This window comes from Diorhabda carinulata, chromosome 1 (genome assembly GCF_026250575.1).
Source record: "Diorhabda carinulata isolate Delta chromosome 1, icDioCari1.1, whole genome shotgun sequence".
NCBI lineage: Eukaryota > Metazoa > Arthropoda > Insecta > Coleoptera > Chrysomelidae > Diorhabda > Diorhabda carinulata.
The window spans coordinates 22537367-22557772 of NC_079460.1; the positions used below are offsets into that span (position 1 = coordinate 22537367).

The 20406-nt window shown below is 31.8% G+C and overlaps 1 protein-coding gene across 1 annotated transcript in view; it reads left to right on the forward strand.

Annotated features, from left to right (window-relative positions):
• LOC130900917 (cytoplasmic polyadenylation element-binding protein 2) overlaps positions 1-19513 on the forward strand; it is an 86738-nt gene extending 67225 nt beyond the window's left edge. The window contains exon 7 of the mRNA XM_057811928.1: positions 1086-19513. Within this exon, the coding sequence (XP_057667911.1) occupies positions 1086-1202 (117 nt within the window). The 3' untranslated portion in view covers positions 1203-19513. The remainder of the gene's footprint in view (positions 1-1085) is intronic.
• Positions 19514-20406: the final 893 nt, after the last annotated feature.

Genomic DNA, 20406 nt, shown 5'->3' on the forward strand with positions numbered 1-20406 from the left:
TTCAATACTCTACGTTTGCAGTTCCGCCCCAACACATATCTTACTTCTGATATCTTATCTTATTGCCCCGGTATTTACAATGCCAGGAAGGCGATAGAAAGATCATTCACCTGAGCTGCGCTCTGCCTACTGCAAACTGAATGTGTTTCATCGATTTTTATAAGCTGGGAACTCCGGCCGTTAGTTTCATTAATTTTTGTGGAACTTTTTTAATTTGCGGTGATAAGCTCCTTACGCACACACCATCGGGATTACGACTAATGAATTTTAAGAATGTGAACTAAATAAATTTGCTATACACTACCAGTCACTACCCTATATTTTGCGTCATACAAAACAAATAACAAAAACACGATCGATTTTGATATTTCAAAGAACTATCAGCAGATTGTTCCTTTCCAATTATTTCAAATACTCTTTGCACCATATAGTAGAAAGCTTGGAATCGTCCTTTCCCAAAATCTCTTCAATTTTTACCAGGTCACCACTAAAACATATCCAAACCATCACGGAGCCTGCGCCTTGTGTCACAGTTGCGCTTAAATACTCTTCTGTAAGACCCAAAAACCTCAAACTTTCACTCATCACTCCATAAAACTCTTTACCAATCTTCATGCGTCCAGAATCTTCCAAAGATGTGGAGTGGATGTAGGGCACTGCATTCTGATTTCCCTGTCTAATTAGTCCCACAAGAACTCAATTGGCTTGAGGTCGGTCGACTGTGACGGCCAAATAATTACTTTCAGTACATTCTTCCTTTATAATTCTTAATATATCATAATCATGAACACCAAAGAAATAATTCACTGTTATAAAATAATAAATAAATGAGCCGATATTTGCAAGTTTTAACTTGTCGCACTTATAAACATGCGCTCGTACAAAGTAAACAAATCTTCGCTTGATAATATAAAAGATAAATTAATTAAAGCGTATTATTTTGGAATTTAATGGAAGGATTATGGGGTTGTTAGAAACTTTTGACCGATAGTGTACGTATATTTCTTATTTGATTAGAATTTTTCTTTCTATGAATATTTTTAAATAAAATATGTGCAGTATATTTAAACAATTTTCATTTTCAGTACTACTGTGAGCATTGCTGGGCCACAATACACTCTAGACCCGGCCGAGAGTTCCACAAGCCATTAGTGAAGGAAGGGGCCGATAGGCCCAGGGCTGTGCCATTCCGTTGGTGTTAACGCAGGAGCGCTTAGTACTGCGGCCAAGGGTTGCGCCACTCTTTTAGCTTATTACCATACACTGTGGTAGCAGCCCTCCAATGTATTGCTTAGGCCAAAATTTTATAGTAGCAATTATACAAATTTCGAGTATATTTGAGATCATGAATAAGTCCGATTACGATTAGACGATTTTAATTAAACCAGGGTCTGAACAACTACAACGTACTTTTGACAGAAATCTCCGACACTGGGTATCTCTAAATTATATTTTAGTCTTGATAGAAATGTTCGTGGGAAATTTATTGTAATAACCTCCAAATTTCATATGTCAAAGTGTCATGACAATCGGTTTACTAAAATGTGTTACCTCGACATAAAAATAAACGTGTGATGGCCTCTGTATTTTGGTAAGTGGATAATTTTTTTTATAGGCTGTTTTGCATAGGGTTGATATCAATATCATGAATTGTTAGGAATTAAGATAAAATTACGAATCATTTTTCATACATGAAGTCAAATCTCAAAAAAATTAGGATATACCCAGTGTTGCCAACTCGACGGAAATCCAGGACACTAAATCAATAAATAAGATTTTATAAACACAAAAAAATTAACAGATTAAGAAAAAAAACTAAATTAATTGTAGTATTACCTTCTTTCTTTATCGGTCATACTTTTACCATTGATATTTTTTTGCTAAGTGTATTCGAGCCCGTATCTTGTTTGGAATTAGACAAATAATGAATGCAACTCATCCCTAAATTTAAAGATATGAACTTTATCTCTTATCAAATCCACGCTGTATTACTTTCTGTACTTCGTTTATTTGAGCTGCATGTGAGAAACACTCAGTACGCAGGTCCTCAACAGATTTTAGCGCGTCCAAGTTAGCTTCTTTGGCACTAGCGAAAATCTAATCTTATTTCTCCTGAACTGTCAAAGTTGAAGTCAGAAAAACAGGTTTTACAATAGAATGCTTATCGAATAGATGATGTATGGAGATGTTTTTCTCAATGGCCAGATGGCCAATGCAGTGGCATCATCTAAAAGGTCTTTTGAAGAAATATCATCGTCATAGATAGACAAGATATGTTTATTCAAAGGGTTAACGTCGCTGAAATCAAAACTATTATCTAAATAGTAGCAAATTTTGTCTTAAATATTTGGAAATCAGAAACTGCACTTTGAAAAATGTCTATTCTTGGCCATTCTCAAATGGGAACAAAAAATTTTTATTTTTTTGGTCTTTTAAACGTTTTCTGAAGAAATCTATTTAGTTTTTTTTATGATTGCGCATATATTAGCAAGAAAGCAAGTAGATATTCAACAGTTTTGAGTGATTAAATATTTCCGGTTGATCTTTATTCAAATCTTCTAAGCTCAGCAGTTGTTTCAATGCAATGTTCTCAAGAGCTGGGCCTAAAGACAACCACCTTGATACATGTTCGACAAGCTCTTACTATTGCATTTCGACTTCCTTCACGAACTTTTTCAAAATTTCCCTCCTGGGTAAATTGTTGAAAGTGATTTCGATTCAGTAGCAAAGAATATATTCTTCCGTTACTGCTTAACAACCAAACCTGGGACAATAATGGATATCGGGAATGTTCCAGGAGATCCTGGACTGTTGGTAACCGTGGGTATACCCTTGATTAGAACTTTATTGGAAATCAAAATTCTCATGTTATATCAAAACTAGCTTAAGGATATTTTTATTCTTATTGATAATTTCAAAGATTTTTCTATATTTCCAGTAATTGATTTTTATTGTTCTAAAATAAATTACCGACATTGTTATGAAAAACGAATATCGAACAATACCTATTGTTGTGACTTTTATAATAAGGCGGTGAATCATGTATCGAACCAATTTTTCCACAAAAGTCTTTAGTAGCTACAAACTTTAAAGAAATAAGCGACTGCGTGCTTAGGAAAAAAGAATAATTGTATTGGAATCATAAACGAAAACATACTCCCTCACAATATTTTCATACCCTTTTTATATGAAAATAAGGAAGCATTAAGATACTCAGTGTCTTTTAGCAATTTAGGAATTCACAGTTTTAACAATAATTCTTTTAGATGCGATTCAATCACTCTAAATATAGTGTAATTACATATTTGCCATATAGTTGTAAAATATAATGTGTGTATAATAATTTAGAAGGTTTGCTAGTCACTTATAGAGTTTGGCTAAATACTAATTGAAAGGTGCTTCCATTGATTCATATTCCAACTATAAACAAAACATTTATTTACTGCTAAAGAAATTTTTTTACTATTTCCAGTTGAAAATAGTAAAAAAGAATTATTTTCAAATTTCCAATAAGTTTTTTCTATTTAACAATATTCTATCATAATCTTTTGATTTTTTGTTATTTCAACTATTTTTTTCATGCAATTTGATTATGAAAGTAACCCACATATTGCCGTCAAGGAAAATCAGTGATATATTTAATTTCAACCCTTATGTGCAGATATGTCATTGTTTCTCTTAAAATTGTTCTTTCTAGAAGACACAAACGTCGTCTGTTACTTATTTCAGCTATTTTAAAATTTTCGCATCTAAATAAATACAAAGGAAGAAAAGAGGACTTTGAAAGCTGTAACATTAATATCAGATATATTGTGATTTAGGATGTCATGTGCACAACTACCCAAAGAATCTATTGCATTGGTAGTTAGAAATTACATAACTGCTCTACCACTTTTGCTGCAACTGGCTTTGTTTCATTTTTAGCTTTCCAATTGCACAAGTTGAGCACCCAATCGAGGTTATGTTTCAAATAGTTTTTAGATCTGCGCGTCAATCACGGTTGCGTCTCTCCTCGCTTCTCAAACACCTGATAAATATTTGTGCATCATGAGCTACTAACTGTAGAATTGAGGTTATGTAAGTACATATCTATTTCGATTCACATTTGTGGATACAGAAACAAATTCGGAATATTTCTATTCTCCTAATTTCTCAATGAAGAAGACTATAAATGGGTCCAAGGAGGTAATCTATTGTATAGTTACAAAGAATCGCTTCCATAATATTTGTATTTTGTATTTAATTGATCGACTATCTTGTATTTCGGAGACGGCAATAAATAAACAAATGATTTATGTTTTATCATAAATCGTGGCACAAAACTTGCCGAAGTTTGTTCCTATAGATTTTCCTAAGGCAGTTCTGAGTTGAACTACAGTTACTTTCGGATTTCCCTGTATATAGGTGAATTTTATATTTCTATAGACATATTTCCATTTGACGCATCGTTGCAGATATGTCATTATTTTTTTGGAACAGATACTGTGCAAAATACAAAATGTCTCATTTAAAAAAAAAATTTCTAGAATGTCAAATATTGTTAATTAGTAGGTATACAACGGGTAGGTCTGTAAGGAATGGACATTAGAACAATATGTAAAAATTGTAAATTTTAATTTGACATACTGTAAAATAACGATTCTAAAAAGGGTTACTGTAAATCAACAGAGAGATAGACCAGACGAAGCATGTGATGCTGCCCATGAAAAGTTTCAAATTCTTCTTCAATTGCGGTTTGGAGGTCGAGAAGGGTGCGTGGCTCTCTTGCAAAAAGAAATCACAGGGTGTCAGGTCACATGACCGTGCAGGCCACTCGTAACCCTCAAAAAAGTACGGACCCATGAGGCCTCCCACATGGATATCTATATATTTAGGTTGCTAAGATAGATTTAATGAAGTGGCTGCAATCTTTTTAGATCTACTATTAAGTCTAAATTACATTGTTCGGTTTTATTCTTCGTATGAAGCCATAAGACCGGATCTTTTATGTGTTCTTTGTCTATTACCAAGCTTCTTAGTTTCTCTGAGGACATAATCTATAAAAGAACTTATCTGTCAACTTCATCAATTTCAGATGCCCAGTTTTTCAGCTTTACTTGATGGTTTATTTTGGTGATTTTTGTAAAAGAACTATTTTTTCTTGTTCTGCTAGTACCAAGAACTACAAGTTTATTAAATTGTTGCAGTTTCTTCTTCTGATAACATTATAGAAGAACTTATCAGCTAAATTCCTCAATTTCAGATGTACAGTTTTTGAGCTTTACTTCTTGGTTAATTTTTGTGATTTTTGTAATATGAACTATTCTTTCTTATTCTGCTAGTACCAATAACTACACATTTATTAAACTGTTACAGTTTCTTCCTCTGGTGTCATTACAGAAGAACTTATCTGCCAACTTCATCAATTTTAGATGCCAAGTTTTGAGCTTTACTTGTTGGTTAATTATGGTGATTTTTGTAAAATGAACTATTTTTTCTTGTTCTTTTTATAAAGCCTAGAAACTGGATCTTTAATGTAGTTCGTTGTCTTGTACCAAAAACAGTTTCTTCTTCTGATGATGTAATATATAGAAGAAATTGTATGCCAACTTAATTGATTTCAGATTTTCCATTAACACTTTTGACTGTTTTTCAACTCTATTTATTGGTTAGTTGATGAATATGAACTATTTTTCTTATCTTCACCATAAATAAAATACACACAAATATTTTGAAAAGTGGAATTGCCTTTCAATTTGATTTCTGTCGAGTAGATAAGCAGTGTAACGACCTTTGGACAACATTCAAAATCTCATATTAATACATGTAACCAAAATATCTTTTTTATGGCGCCTGGTGGTAGCGAACATGTTTCACTGTCACAGCATTGGTCTGGTCACATGAGACGGCGTGCTACACTAAAAAAAATAGATAATAGTTAATTATTATATGTAGCGCGACCTAGTCAGTTACTTCAGGGTATTGTAAATACTATAGTCTAATTGCAAACATGAAATCTCCTAATAAATTACTCACAAAATATAATTTTTTTAAAAAATTGTGAAATTGTACTTCTCAAACAAAATATAATACAATTTATTATTTATTTTGGTGAAGTTGAGTGATTTGGTATATAGAAAATTATATTGTGTGAGTATCGGTTTGCTAAAAAATATTTCTAAAATCAAAACTTATTTCTATTTATTATGGTCTATTTGATTATAACAAGTTGTTGATTAGGAGATTTTGTGAATAACCATTGCTGGGCAGAGTAAAAATCGCTTAATAGTGTTGACCACTTAGCTCCAAGTACCTGACTACCCTGTATCCTGCAAAATTGCTTATACACCTAAATTCATACACTCTATCTTACAACTCTAGCGACATGGTCCATTAACTTTCCACACGAATTTTGCTATATCTTTCTACTTGATTTACCTTTTATTAAACCATTTAATGGATTTTTGATAATTTTACAGCAATATCATTTTCACTGGTGTTTAAGTCAAAATTTTTGATCGAATTTTTTACAAAAAGATTAGATACTTTTGATATAAATTCTTTAAAAAAATGTTTTGGCACCTGAATCGTGAATTTCACAAAAGGGTCAAATATCAACACCAAAGAATAATTATAAGGGCTTAAACTTTAGTGTAAGTGTCTGAAATTGCTTATTTAATCCATTCTCCATGTTCCAAACTTGTCTCAACCTTAATAATGTTTTTAGTTGCTCTTAATATATAAACATCTAAAGAGAGAAAACACTCTAAAAATTAGTTGAAGTTAGATATATTGAATGGATTAAATAAATGTGTTAACATAATTATTAAATTTGTGTATATAGTATAATCACTAACTTAATTGAACGATTTTTTCATTAAAAAATTGTAACCATGTAAATTTAAAGAGTGAGATAAGATCTCAAAATTGTGTGCTGACAAAGCATATGAAAAATTGTTAATTTTATTTTGATTAATTGTTTTCTATAGTCTCAACATTTTTATTAACTAAAATGTAATAAAATTATTTGTTAAATTCTTAGCTAAATTTGTATATATAAGGAAACAAGTTGAAACTATTTAATCGATTCATATCAGATGATTAAGTACAAGAATAGCGAATCTAAATGAATTCCTTGTTTCTTTTTCTTTAAATTCAATTAATCCGAAATTATAATTTCTAATTTTATAACAATTTAAAACAATGAAAAGTTTTTAAAACTCAAAGGTTTTTCAAATTGTACAACAAATAGCTGATTGTCAATTTCAGCTACCCAACTTCATATATTGATAATTTTTCGTTAAAAAACTTTTTCCTTTATTGTAATCCAATATGGCATCCATAAAGAAGCAACTTAGAAAATACAGTGTAACTCATTTAGATTGAAAACGTGCATGTGAACATTTAAATGTTTTTATGAAAAAAATCCTTTTTCCACCACTAAATAGTATCTTAAAAATTGGAAAAGCATTTAAAATTCTACCCCGAAGGAGATATTTTACTATTTGACACTAAAAATGGGTAAATAACAGATTTTCCGACATAAATGTTTCACGAAATACAAAATAAATTATAAATACAAAAAAAATAATTGATGACATTCATAGAAAAGTTAAAACATGAGAAAGTATTGAAAAATAAGGAAATAATTCCGTATCTGCATTAGAATTTGGAGTTTCCGGTTTTAAAAATAACCGGATTAGTTGACTTGTGACTCGGTTTTGTAAATCGGATTTATGGATTACACGAAACGGCAGTTCCTCTAGATTATAAAAACATCAGATTTTATAGAAAAATATGTTTTTCCCAAGTTATCACTCGTATAAGATAACCTAACCCAAAATTAAGTAAACCTAACCTAATCAAAATATGAATCCTTTCTCTTAACTACATCAAGAAATATTTCCCAATCCGAATATAAATAAATTTGAATAAATAAAAATATGGATAATTGTTTTCAACTTTTTTCTGCTGTTTATTCATAAATCCATTTTAAAAAACCGAACCGGAAGTCAATCCAATTATTGATAAAATAGGAAGTACTAATGCTAGTAGATCGATAAATGGGTTCCTAATAGCCCCGAGCCCATGGGCGCAAGTTCCCAGGGGGCGCCCAGCCGAGAGATTTATGAAAATATTCTTAACTCAACATCAGGTATTGTATTGAGTTCATGTGGGTCAGAAATTTGAAGCAGATGAATCAGCAACAATGTATATGCTTTGCGGTAATTCTCTGCGGGTTGGATCGTTTTTTTTCAGCTCCACAAACGTGAGCTTACTATTCAATATATAAAATTGCTAAAAGTGTTTCGAGATAGCAATTTATTAACCTAGGACCAAGTATATTCGTCAAAAAAATTATAAACTTGCATCGGGGAGTGCCTAATATAATTCTTTAATAAAGATTGCTAGGAAATTAACTTTAAACAGACTAAGAAGCGGAAAAAATTAATGGGTGTAGGGGCGCCAAAATGCTAAATCCAGCCCTGTTTACGACGTCTAAAATTCTTAATGAACGTGTTTTTATTGTGATTCTAAACCGGGCAGATACGGAAGTACAGTAAAAAATAATTAAAATAAAACTTGAAATGATAAAGTTAAAATTCAAATTGACACGGAAAATATAATAACATAAAAATAAATTTTAGAATCAGATGAACTATTGGACAATAGAAATTTTGAAGCAGGAAAACTATTTACCAAAATTTACCAAAATAAAAATTGTACAAAGAAAAAATAATATAGAATTGAAGAGAATAATGACAAGAGCTATAATAATCAAATAAAAAGAATGTCATATAACGACAAATTTTTAATGAATTTATTAAAGGCATTCGATTTATTTACAATAAAATGAGAGTGAAAATTGTACGTTTCAAAACTCAGTGTGTATTTGATTTGCACTGTAGTATATTTATATGTTGTGTAGTAGTTTCTATATCAACGATGGCACAGGTCAAATATATAATTGGCTTAAAATTATCATAATTTTAGAAGCTTGTTTCCCACAAAATTGCTATATTTTATAAAATTATCGTTGTAAATCTTGTTTCAAAAAAATAATATATTTTTTAACTCAATTTTTCTTATCTCTATGAAATTTAACATTGAATTGATTTGTTTGAATTTCCAATAGGGTCGTTGCATACTTTTTTTTATACCTCAACTACGTTTTAAACTTCATAAAAAAAGAAATTTAAATACCTGAATGACGCGCCAAAACGCATTTATTGTCACATGACTGAGTGTGACGTTGTGTGACATAGAAAGTATGTAAACTGCAACATAATACAAATGTTCTACCATCGAAAGCTTCGATCAAAATATAACCTTCAAAGGTTTATCTTTATTACTACATTTGAATAAAGTTCAAGTAAGCAAATGTGATAACGACGTTACTATAAGAAAGTCTAATTAGTATTACTTACGTATCTGCTTTTACTTCACGTATTTCAGCCGAAGTAAATAATTGATTATTAGCAAAGAATGTAGCAGCCATAAATGCATCTATTTTAGGTAGATTGTACGATCTTGCTTCGATAAATCCTAATTCGGCCATCATTTCAATTAGAATAGTCTTTGAAACCCTCACAAAACCACAAATCGCACTAAACAATTACCTCCACCAAAACAAGAGAATGGCGTTTGAAAGGAGACACGCGCGACCACGTTTTATTATTTACTTACTTTCTACGTCGCAACCGTAGTAACCAATAGAAACATGATTTCTGTCACGTGTAATTTATATTTGCGATTTATAATATTTTAAGTTATAATACAATTCAACATAAAATCATAAATAAGAAGTGATACACAAATTTTTAAATATGTTAAATACCCAATTTACCACTGCAAGGACCCTATTGTATATGTGTTAATCTGACTTGTTTATAAAAACTTGAGATAAGACAACACAGCATAAATAAAACAAATGCCTCAATTCTTACATATTTACCATTCTAAATCATCATTTTGCTGAAAACTGTTATTACAATACTGGAATTGTTACATATATAGTCAAAATTAACGCAAGATTTGAATTGAATAGAAAACACAGTTTTTATAGAAATAACAAATGGGATAAATGGCTTTCGCGGCTATGCATACACGTACGCACTTGTTGATCTAAATTGTCCATGATCATTCTGCATAAATATGGCTAAATTTCGTCTAATCTCCTCCTGTAATGCACGCGTGGTTGTGGGCTTATCATAGACATGTGATTTTAATAACCCCATAAAGAGTAATCTAATGGTGTTAAATCACACTATCGATGAGGTTACTTCTAATCACCGAAACGAAAGAGTACTTGACCTGGAAATGTCTCATGCAGTTATTGAAGTGTCACCATTTTGTTTAAACAACATATTTGCCACCAAAATGTTCTTTACATCCATTGAACCAAACGTTACTAAAAGAGTACAACAGATATGGTCAGCTCACTTGAAGGAAAGCTAGATGACTATCGTTGGAGATAACCAACAAATTGAAGTTACGGGAATCCATTAATGAATGGAATTTTATCACACCAATGCGGGGCAGCAACCTTTAAGTCACCATATTAACTGATGGTATTATAAAACTTTTTTTAGAGAAATATTAATAAGAAAATATTTTTAGACCTAAACACACACACAGTGGATTCATATTTTGACAAAAAGCATGGCAACATTTTGAGTTTTATTCATCAAACAATGACAATCGATATACTTGAAAAACTTAAAAAAATATCAACGGCACACGTTAAAAAAGGCTATAGTTATTTTCATAAAAAAAATCCTTTTTTCATTCTATGCTTTTCTTTAAAAGTCTCAGGATGGACTAAAATTACGGACTCTTCCCTAAAAAGTTCAATAGGATGGAGAACGAGTCTCTGAGGAGGCCAAACCATGTTTATTAACACCCCTTGCGATTCTTTATCTTGTTGTTGGAAAATAAATCCATTTGTAATTAATTGCAAAAATTGTAAAATTGCAAAATTTATTTGTACTGTTCCTTTTTGATAATTCCTTGTTTTGACAATGTTGATCAAATCGCCAGGTCCATGGCTTGAAAAGCAACCCAAGACCATAATTGAACCACCACTTTGGTTGATTTTTGGGACTACACAGCCTGGCATCATCTTTTCTTGGTGACTGCGTCGGAACAAAAAACATCTACTGCATCCGTTTTTTCTTGTTTTGTGACCTTAGCAAAGGTTTTCAAACGGAGACGAAACCATACAACATCGCATTTCTCAGTCGCCGTTTTGCTATAGTAAGTAATAAAGGTTTATCTTGGGTTTTGTTTACTTCAACGTTTATTTCTGGTGCTGTTAAGCATCTATTTCGTTTACTGGTAACAACAATGAAATAATCTTCACTCTACGTGTTAGATCTCGACCTTCCCGAGCGTGGAACTTCTTGAAAACTGCCTTCATGCCATGAACACAAGTCTTTGGTAAGAATCTCACGTTAGGTTATGTAAAACAATGATGTCTGAACACACCTCACTACTAATTTTGCGGGCTTGTCCCATTACAGAAACCACAAGTTTAGACTAATTGAGATTGTTTGTGAACAAACCCATGCAACCAGGTTAGCACGTTTTTTAGAAGCTTAATAATCCTTATTATTGCCTGATAGGAAATAAAATAAAAGCACATCATAAAAATATTATTACGACTCCAGCACCTGGATCTAACGCAGCGTTGGTCAGTGTTTGAAAACAAGATTTGTTTATTGGTCAATGAAAGAATGTCGAGTCTCTTCATACTCGCTATTTTTCCCAGAATCTTCATTTCACGTGTTATTTTTTACTTCAATTTTTTGGTTAACACCTAGGATTCGCAACCATAGATCAGCATTGGTAGTAGTAATTTTTTTTTTTTGAAAACTACTCTATACATATGTAGATATTGTCTTATTCACCTTATTGGCTACCTCTTCGTCAATTCTTCCATCTAGTCTTCAGCTTGATGACGCTCTTCTTTCCTAGTTCTTGTCTTTGCACATTTATTTCTTCTGGTTTGTTTGATAATTCTGTATTTTGTATGTCGCAGAAATGCAATACATGATGATTAAATTGTTTGTTTCATACTAAGGCCTCCAATAGCTCAGTGCTTATTCAACTTTGAAAAACAAGATCCTGTACTGATTAGACTAGATTTTTGTGAAACGTTACAAGAAACGAAACCTCTCGGTCCCAATTTTTTAAAATGTATTCCTTTTATCAATGGGGTCTCATTTACTTTATCAATACAGTACACAATTATTGGTAATTAATTCATAATTTTTAAATCAAAATATTCCGAAAACGGTACACAGTATCGAGTTTTATCAAGAGTAGCTTTTTGGTGTAAAATTGAGTGACGTTTAAGTTCACTTGAAATTTTAATACAACTTGGTACGAACCATGTAACTAGCACCCTCTATGAGAGTCAGACATAACTAACAAATTCATGGGATGTATCAACTTCCAGAACATATTCGTATAAAATTTAATTCTAGTGTTGCAAGTAGTTACGGAAAAATCGTCAAAAATGTGTATAATTGTTTTTTCTTCAACGCCCTTTATCTTTAATACGAATAGCGTTACGAAATTTTTTTAATGAGCAAACAGACGGGAGGAAAAATACTTATTATTTTCTGTTTTGTTAATATTGTACTCGCAGCTTTTTATTTACCGCCGCAGGTGAAAATTATTCAGTACGAGTACAAATTTGATTTAGAAAAATAAATATGTGGAAATGTATGGCACATATAATAATAGTTATTATTTGTCATGAGAAACTGTGATGAGCTGTAAACCCATTAAAGCGAATGAACGTTGTTTTAAAAACATTTCAAGTTAGGATTACGAATTAGGGTATTTTTCTATTTTGACTTGTAAATATGTAGGTACCAAAGATGTTACATGTTTCTACATTGTTGATGTGTAAATGTATTCCTAAACGACCAGGTAAATTAATTATTAGGTAATAACAGTTTGCTCATTTAGATAAATTTCGAGTTGGAAGATATGTAAAATTAAGGATCATGTTATTTCGATCTTGAATTGCTTCCTGCTTAGTGTCCGCTAACCGTTGTCCACATCCTTCATAACTCACGATCTGATCTTTAAATTCATCCATCAAACCATAAAATTATTTTAATTTTAAGTCATTTCTAATGATGAGCATGCAAATTATAATTATCAAAAGCTATATATAGAGTTTTATTCATTTAAATTATCACGTGAAGAATTTTTTTTGTACTTATTTGAGTGTAAATGATACTTTTTAACATTTTTTTCCTGTTTTTTTTTGAACTATTAATTTCTTATAAAATTTCTGGATTTTAGATCAGATTAGAAAACATCCATCTATTATCATGTGTGATACTGATAAACGTCTTAAATGTATTACCTAAATCAATTGCATGGATATGTATAGTAGTATATATTATATATAGTATCAGCTATTTTAAGACTTTGTATTTTTTAAATTTGAATTTTTATACTAAACTGTTATAAATGGTGACTATGACTAGTACAGTTTTGATGTGTGCAATAATTGAGTGGAACGAATAAATCGCAAAGAGCGAATCGCTAAGTAGAGTTTTATCTTTATAACAACCGAAGAAAATAGGTCAGTTGTTGATACACCATTACTTTTAACATTTCCAACAATGTTCTTCAAACATCCATATAACAACTCACTTGTAAAGATACCTATATCAAATTTTTCAATTAAAAATTGTATTGTAATCTCCACAAATAATATTAGCAAAAATATTCACAAATCAATTTTTCCCAAATGCACCTAAATCATAATTTATAAGACATCTATTATGAATGACTTATGAATATAACAAAAATTTACCAAGTTCTGTTATTAGTCCGGGAGGCAGAGGCTTTTTTTTCCAGGAATTACATCCCGTCTGAGTTTAATCCTATAGTCGACGAAACGTCAATCAGTCCAATTGTTCTTATACTATATTTATGTTGATTTACCACAGAAAACAACCCTCAATTGTGCGGCAGACGGGGGATGATGCGTCAGTCGCACAAAAATAATAAGAATTTCATCCCGCTTGAAGTTTTCCCGCATGATTTCATATATACATAGAAATATAATAGGTTCGTTCCAACCCATCAAAAAACAGCGACGATTCTGCGCATTACGTGTTCCAACCGTTATACGAACGATTCTGTTTTGTGCTCCAACCAATTTAGTTTGTGAACCGAAGGATTTATGGTGGCGCCATCTATCGCGCTAACGAGAAATCATATCGCATAATGTAAACAGAGGGAGAGGTATGCATAAAATATATTGAAATCGCGTTTAATACTGCACATAAACACATTTATAAAATAATAATAATAAAACGATTGAATACTTTATAAACATATTCTTCACGCTATCGTTATGTATGGTGTTGCCATCTAGTGTCAAATACAGAAGCTAAAAATTACGATACGAACGAATCGGTCTGTATCTTTTTTTAGATATTCCGGATTTACTATGTTTAACTGTACTTGGTTGATAGTAAGTACTGTGCATAGTTGAAGAAAATATTCAAACGCTTCCAGTAACCGTTCCAAGAGCGGTCCAGATAACAATCTAATAATGACCGTCAGCTGCCTGTCATTGGAGATATGACCATCAGTAAGGGCGGCACGCGAAATTTTCTAACGACTGGCTGACTTCTTTTCCCTGAATAGACAAGCTGTAGTCTATTATCACATTTCTATTTATTTAAACTGTAATGTTTTTTTTTTAATTTCCTTTCTAAATTGTTTTTCAGTAGTGGGGTAAATATCTACTCACTGTCTTTTACTTAGTTGATTTATTTTTACACTTACATTGGAAATAACTAACTTTTATAATAATTAACTTATCACTATTTCTATAAATAATTAAACTCTACTTTTCTGATTTATTTAAATTCGCTGGTAATTTTTCTATTTCGTTTCTTTCACTATGACTTTTTTTAATAAACTAACTCTCGCTGCTAAACAAGCTCAAATATATATCAGAAAGGAAATTCTAGAGTGAACAAATAAATAAAAAGGCCTTCGTAGAAATCATATGAAAAAACAAAACATCAAAGGATCCGGCGTATTCGTCAAATTTTAGACTTCCGTTGTAACTGGCTTCACGGTCCATGTCGTGGACGAGCTCGTAAAAAAACTATGATTCATTAATTTCAAATGAGATTTTTACGATTCACTGAAGATTCATGGAAATCATGGGTTTTTTTTCGTTCCTCATCATCAGTAAAAACGCGAGATTTTTACACAGTGAACATGAGCAATATTTTGAAGATACAGTAGTGACAGTGGAACCATGGTGTATTTGCAATAAAACGACCAAAAACTAAACTTTTACTGCTGATACATTGCAGAAATGTAAAAATAGTTTAAAAATTCAACAAGATAATAATTTGGCAATGAGTGTTGTCAAAGTACCGTTTGAGACCAATGAAATGCAATAATATCATTTCAAATGCTACTGCGCAATTATTGTCCTTTCGTGGAACAATTCTCGTCAATTAACTGGAATGTTAGAAATATTAAGTTGATCAAAAAAACTGAAACAAAAATTACTTTTCAAGTTTGTCACTTGATTTCTGATATTCAAGTTAGAAAATATGAATTTAATCGGGAAGAATTTACAAAACTCGATGCATGCTGGAACCAGAAATAATCAAAAATTTTCTCTGGTATCGTTTTTCAATACAAAGCAGACTTATCCGCATCATAGATTTGTTCTACGGATAAATCGTTGATAATATCCATGAATTTGTCCTGGAATTGTTTTACGACGTCTTAGTTGTTTGACAAATTCTCGCCGGTTGAATCGAGTTGACGTATTCCGTGTCTCTTTTCAGAATTTTCCAACAACATTTACTAGCAGAAAACTCTCCTCACCCAAAAGCCTTTCATGAAAGTATTTGGATTTCTTCATCATAATATCGCCTAATAAGGGAAAGTTCTATGAACCATGTAAACAATGCATTTTCGAATTGTAGATTTTCGAGCGTTTCTGTTGTCTTTCGAGCACCAGGACCTTTTCCATATTTCAGCGCAAGACATACCTTGATTCAAAATTTCGTACTTCTCAGAAATAGTCAGGATAACGTAATTCCTTTTCTTTTACTTCGAAGCCATGATGTAAAAACACAAATAAGAAATGCGTATTATATCTGCTCGACGTTGGGTAAATAATTGGCGTGACAAGTGAAAAAGCGGAAAAACGAGTGGTGGGGCGTTCGGATTAAAATTATCCTGCTGTATGTATAAAATCATGTGGGATAAGATAATTTGAAATTCAAATTCTTTTGTCAAGTTCACGCGATCGACTGACTCATCAACCCCCATCTGCTACACAATTGCCAGTTGTTTTTGTGAACAATTTTAAATTAGAAAAAAATTTTGACGAGTACAGCAACCTTCCACGCGCGTACCCACCGGTACTATTACAACTCACTATCGATCGGTTTTGTCGACTACAACATGCAGTATTAACCTCAGCGGGGATGAAATTTCTCTAAAAAAAAAGCCTCTGCCTCCCACATTAAATGATAAACAGTGATAGTATTAACAACGTTTGTTGATAAAATTTTCAAGAAATTAATTTATCATGTTACAGTTAACTATAAAATAATAACTGGAAGTATATGGGTGTTTATTGCAAATTGTAGGGACTGTGTAAGTGGGTGCTGTAGGAATTTACCTAAAATTATATTGTTTTCTAGGTAATTCTGTAAATAGGCCAAGCGTTGAAGCAACAGCTATGCACATACATTTGTAGTGCTGTGTTGATGAAATACTCAACCGCTTGGACAACCATTTACAACATGGTACAAATAAGTAATGATATGATTTGTAAACATTTACACTCTTTTTCTACTGTTTGTATATTTGCCTGCCTGCCCTGCTCGGGGGTGAGTAGAATAAATATGGTGGATTACCGACATTTGTATCATATTCTGTAGACCGTTGTAATTTTTATCTATTCATATAACTTTTTATCCATTTTATGAGATTTAGAACTGTGTGGAACCTAATAATTTCAAACTGGTTTCACGCACTTCATTTTTTTTAATATATTAGTCTATGTATTTATTGGGAATCTTGAAAGTTGTATATTTTTTACTTTTCATAACGTTTTGACAGGAGCTTTTTTACTTTGAAGATTTTCATTGTGAGAGGACCAGGATTGCAGTCAAATCACTTTGATGCGGCAATCATCGGCCACTATTTACATTACCCATTACATGAAAACAGTTTATATCTACCAAAAAATCACAAATACATTTCATATAACGTTCAACACACGACTCCACCCTATTACATTTTCACTAAATCTTTAAAAATTCACTAGATTAATGTAACTACTAATTAAAACGCGCTTATTCAATTCTACTTCTTTTTTAACATGAACAATCGAGATCGTAAACCTACTTATTGACCTCCATGAAGTTGGCTCCCCGATTTAATTATTTTAAAATTTTGTTAATGCTAATCATTAAAGAGGATAAAAAAGAAAAGAGGAATAAGTTTTTATATTTCGTTGACGCGATTCGTCTCGGAGACGCCACGGCCAGCCGTCGACGACCTCCGAAAAACTTTTCGAGGCGCGAACGTCATCCATTTCTCACTGATGAGCTCGTATTGATATACTAAGAGGATTGCTTGTTCAAATCTTCACAAATTAGATCCTTAAGGTTGCACGACGCGACGGGACCGCCATCTATTGAGCAATCCTGACAACAAGGAGTTGACCATGTTGTTGATGCGTTTCGAAGAGAAAGCATTGCTAATGATTATTGTTTGATGCGAGTATGACTTTTTGACGGGATATAGTGAGACATTAACTCATCATAACCGTGAACGCTATCAGAAGAAAGTTGAGGAGCGTAGTTGTGACTCGTTTGAGGTGCGTTACGAAGATATGGAGAAAAATAAGAGCCAGTGACCACGCATGACCGAGATAGACTGAAGTACCTAGAAAAATTACAAGAGTTTAGAAGCTCACAATTTCCTCACCTCTAACCTTGTATTTCCTCCTCGTGTGAAAGTTTGTCAGGGGAACGTGTGGTAGTGCTTGGAAAGGTTCGTATTTCCTCTTGTTAGTCTGGTATCTGGATTTAACTCTTATTACATTTTGTCTGAATCTCCGAATAACTTTTCTTCTCACTTTCATTGCTTTCAATTCTCCTAACTCAATATATGTGTGTCCCCAAATCTTTCTATTCTATGAAACAATATACAATTGAATAGTGTTTCTTTCTTTTCACTTCTAATGAGTTCAATTTCCCTGCTAAAATGTATGTCTTGCGTCCCTAGGAGTAATTGAGTTTTTTCTTAGATATTTAGATATCGAACTAATAAATTCAGAGTCTCAAATCATCTTTGACATTTCGATATTTTCTATTTTCTTGAGCCAAAAGATTTCTCCTGCAGCTAGCATGCAATAAAATGACATCAAATGTCAAATAATGTTGCAAGTATGAGATCTTGCATGAAAGAATCAGCTGAACTTCATCTGCGCATGCTTTTGATCAAGAAATATTGCGTTTTGCACATAATATCAAGCGGCCTCAATGAAATCAGTGTACCTAAATTTTGCATATCCATTTCTCGGATCTTTGTTTTACATCAATTTCAAAAATACGACCGCCAAAATTCAGATGTAGACGTTTCAATTAAAGTCTATAAACTTATTAGAGAAAACAAAAATTGTTAGAAAGTAATTATTCCATTTAAAATTGGATCATAACCTAACCTATATCAGGGAGCAAACTTCATGGAGTTATCAAATAATCGTAATAATTGGACCGAGTCGGGTTAGGTTACCTAATTATTTAATATTAATTATTAAAAGTATTTTTACATAAATCTTTTTCTCTCTTACGATTAGCATTAACTAAATTTTTTAATAAAATTAAATGAGGGGGCCAACTTCACTGAGGTTAATTATTGATGATGACAAGATAGCGACATTTTATTAGGTCTGTTCAATTAAATTTTAAGTTTTGTTTTAATATTTCATGAATAATATGAATATAAAGTGAATGGAGGTGGTGTCAGATTTTTAATATTCGATTTATTGGTAAATGATAATTTCATTTGGGAATGTAAATATTTGTTCGAGCAATCAGCCCGTCACCATAAAATTAATACCAGTATCATGGGTATTGATTGTCGATTACGTAGTTACCATTAGTGCAATATAATCGGGCTGTGCCTATTGTGGATTTAGCCCACCTAGGGATAGTCAATTTTTTTTATTAATCTTATTGTTAGCCGATTGGTTTTTCGGTTTTTGTCCGTTCAGTCCATTGGCTCTTTGACTAAGCACCAAAGTAAAGTTATTATTTCGTTATTTTTTGTAACTGTGTTTTTAAAAATATTTAAATTGTTTTTATAATTATTTTATACACTTTTATATGTTTGTTAGTGAATTTGAGGTAAGGTTTGTACAACTTCTTGGGAAGTTCCTCGTTTACTATTTTTGTTAGATTTCAGACTTTTTATGTTTTTTTTATAAATATATATGAAATATCAATTTTACCGTTTTTCATTTTTCCAATAATCACCCCTATCCCCATCCATTAACTGTAAAGACAAAAAATTTTCTGCGTTTCTAAAAGAAATCTGTCAATATACAGGGTGTTTATATATAAATTCATGCGACAACATTCAGGAGGTGATTGCTCGTATGAAATAAAGATGGGTCTTTTTATGACAAAATTTCCTCAGCTCACCCCTTAAAAGGTGGTGAATAAAAATGAGCCTTTCTAAAATTTCAGTAAAGCTGGAAACTTAAAATTCTGTATCAAAACTTGTTTACAAGATGAAGTTTTATGATATAAAATTGTGACTTAATATCCTTGTTATTTTTAAAAAAATTTTTTTTTTGTTTCCGTATTAGAACAACATTATTCTTGCACGCATTTTCGTGCTTCATTATTAAATGATTTTTGGTCATTTTCTGTAGTGGGTTGGTGCCCCTGAATAACAGTTTCATTTTGACAGCTGACTGGACAATGCATTATTCAGTCATATGTGAGAGTGGCGTGAGATTATTTCAATTTTAAGATATTATTTACAGTAAATTGTAAGTTTTAAGACAAAATAAACGATCTACAATGAAAAATTTCTTTGAACGACCTAACCTTAAAATGGATGATTTAAGCAAACTTTCAAATAAAAGCTGCTTTCTGTTTACATTCAAGTAAGGTTTGTTCTTGGTAGATACAATTAGTACGATCGGATATAAAGAACGATATACTGCAAAGAGCAATGGAGCATTTGTTGATTGTGTTTGAGGTTATTTGATGTGATTTGGGCCTTGTAGTATTAACAATAATGAAAAACGATTTAGTACTTTTTGATATTTTACATTCGTCCGATGACGAAGATGTAGTGCCACCGTTTCCAGATCACACTTATTGCACT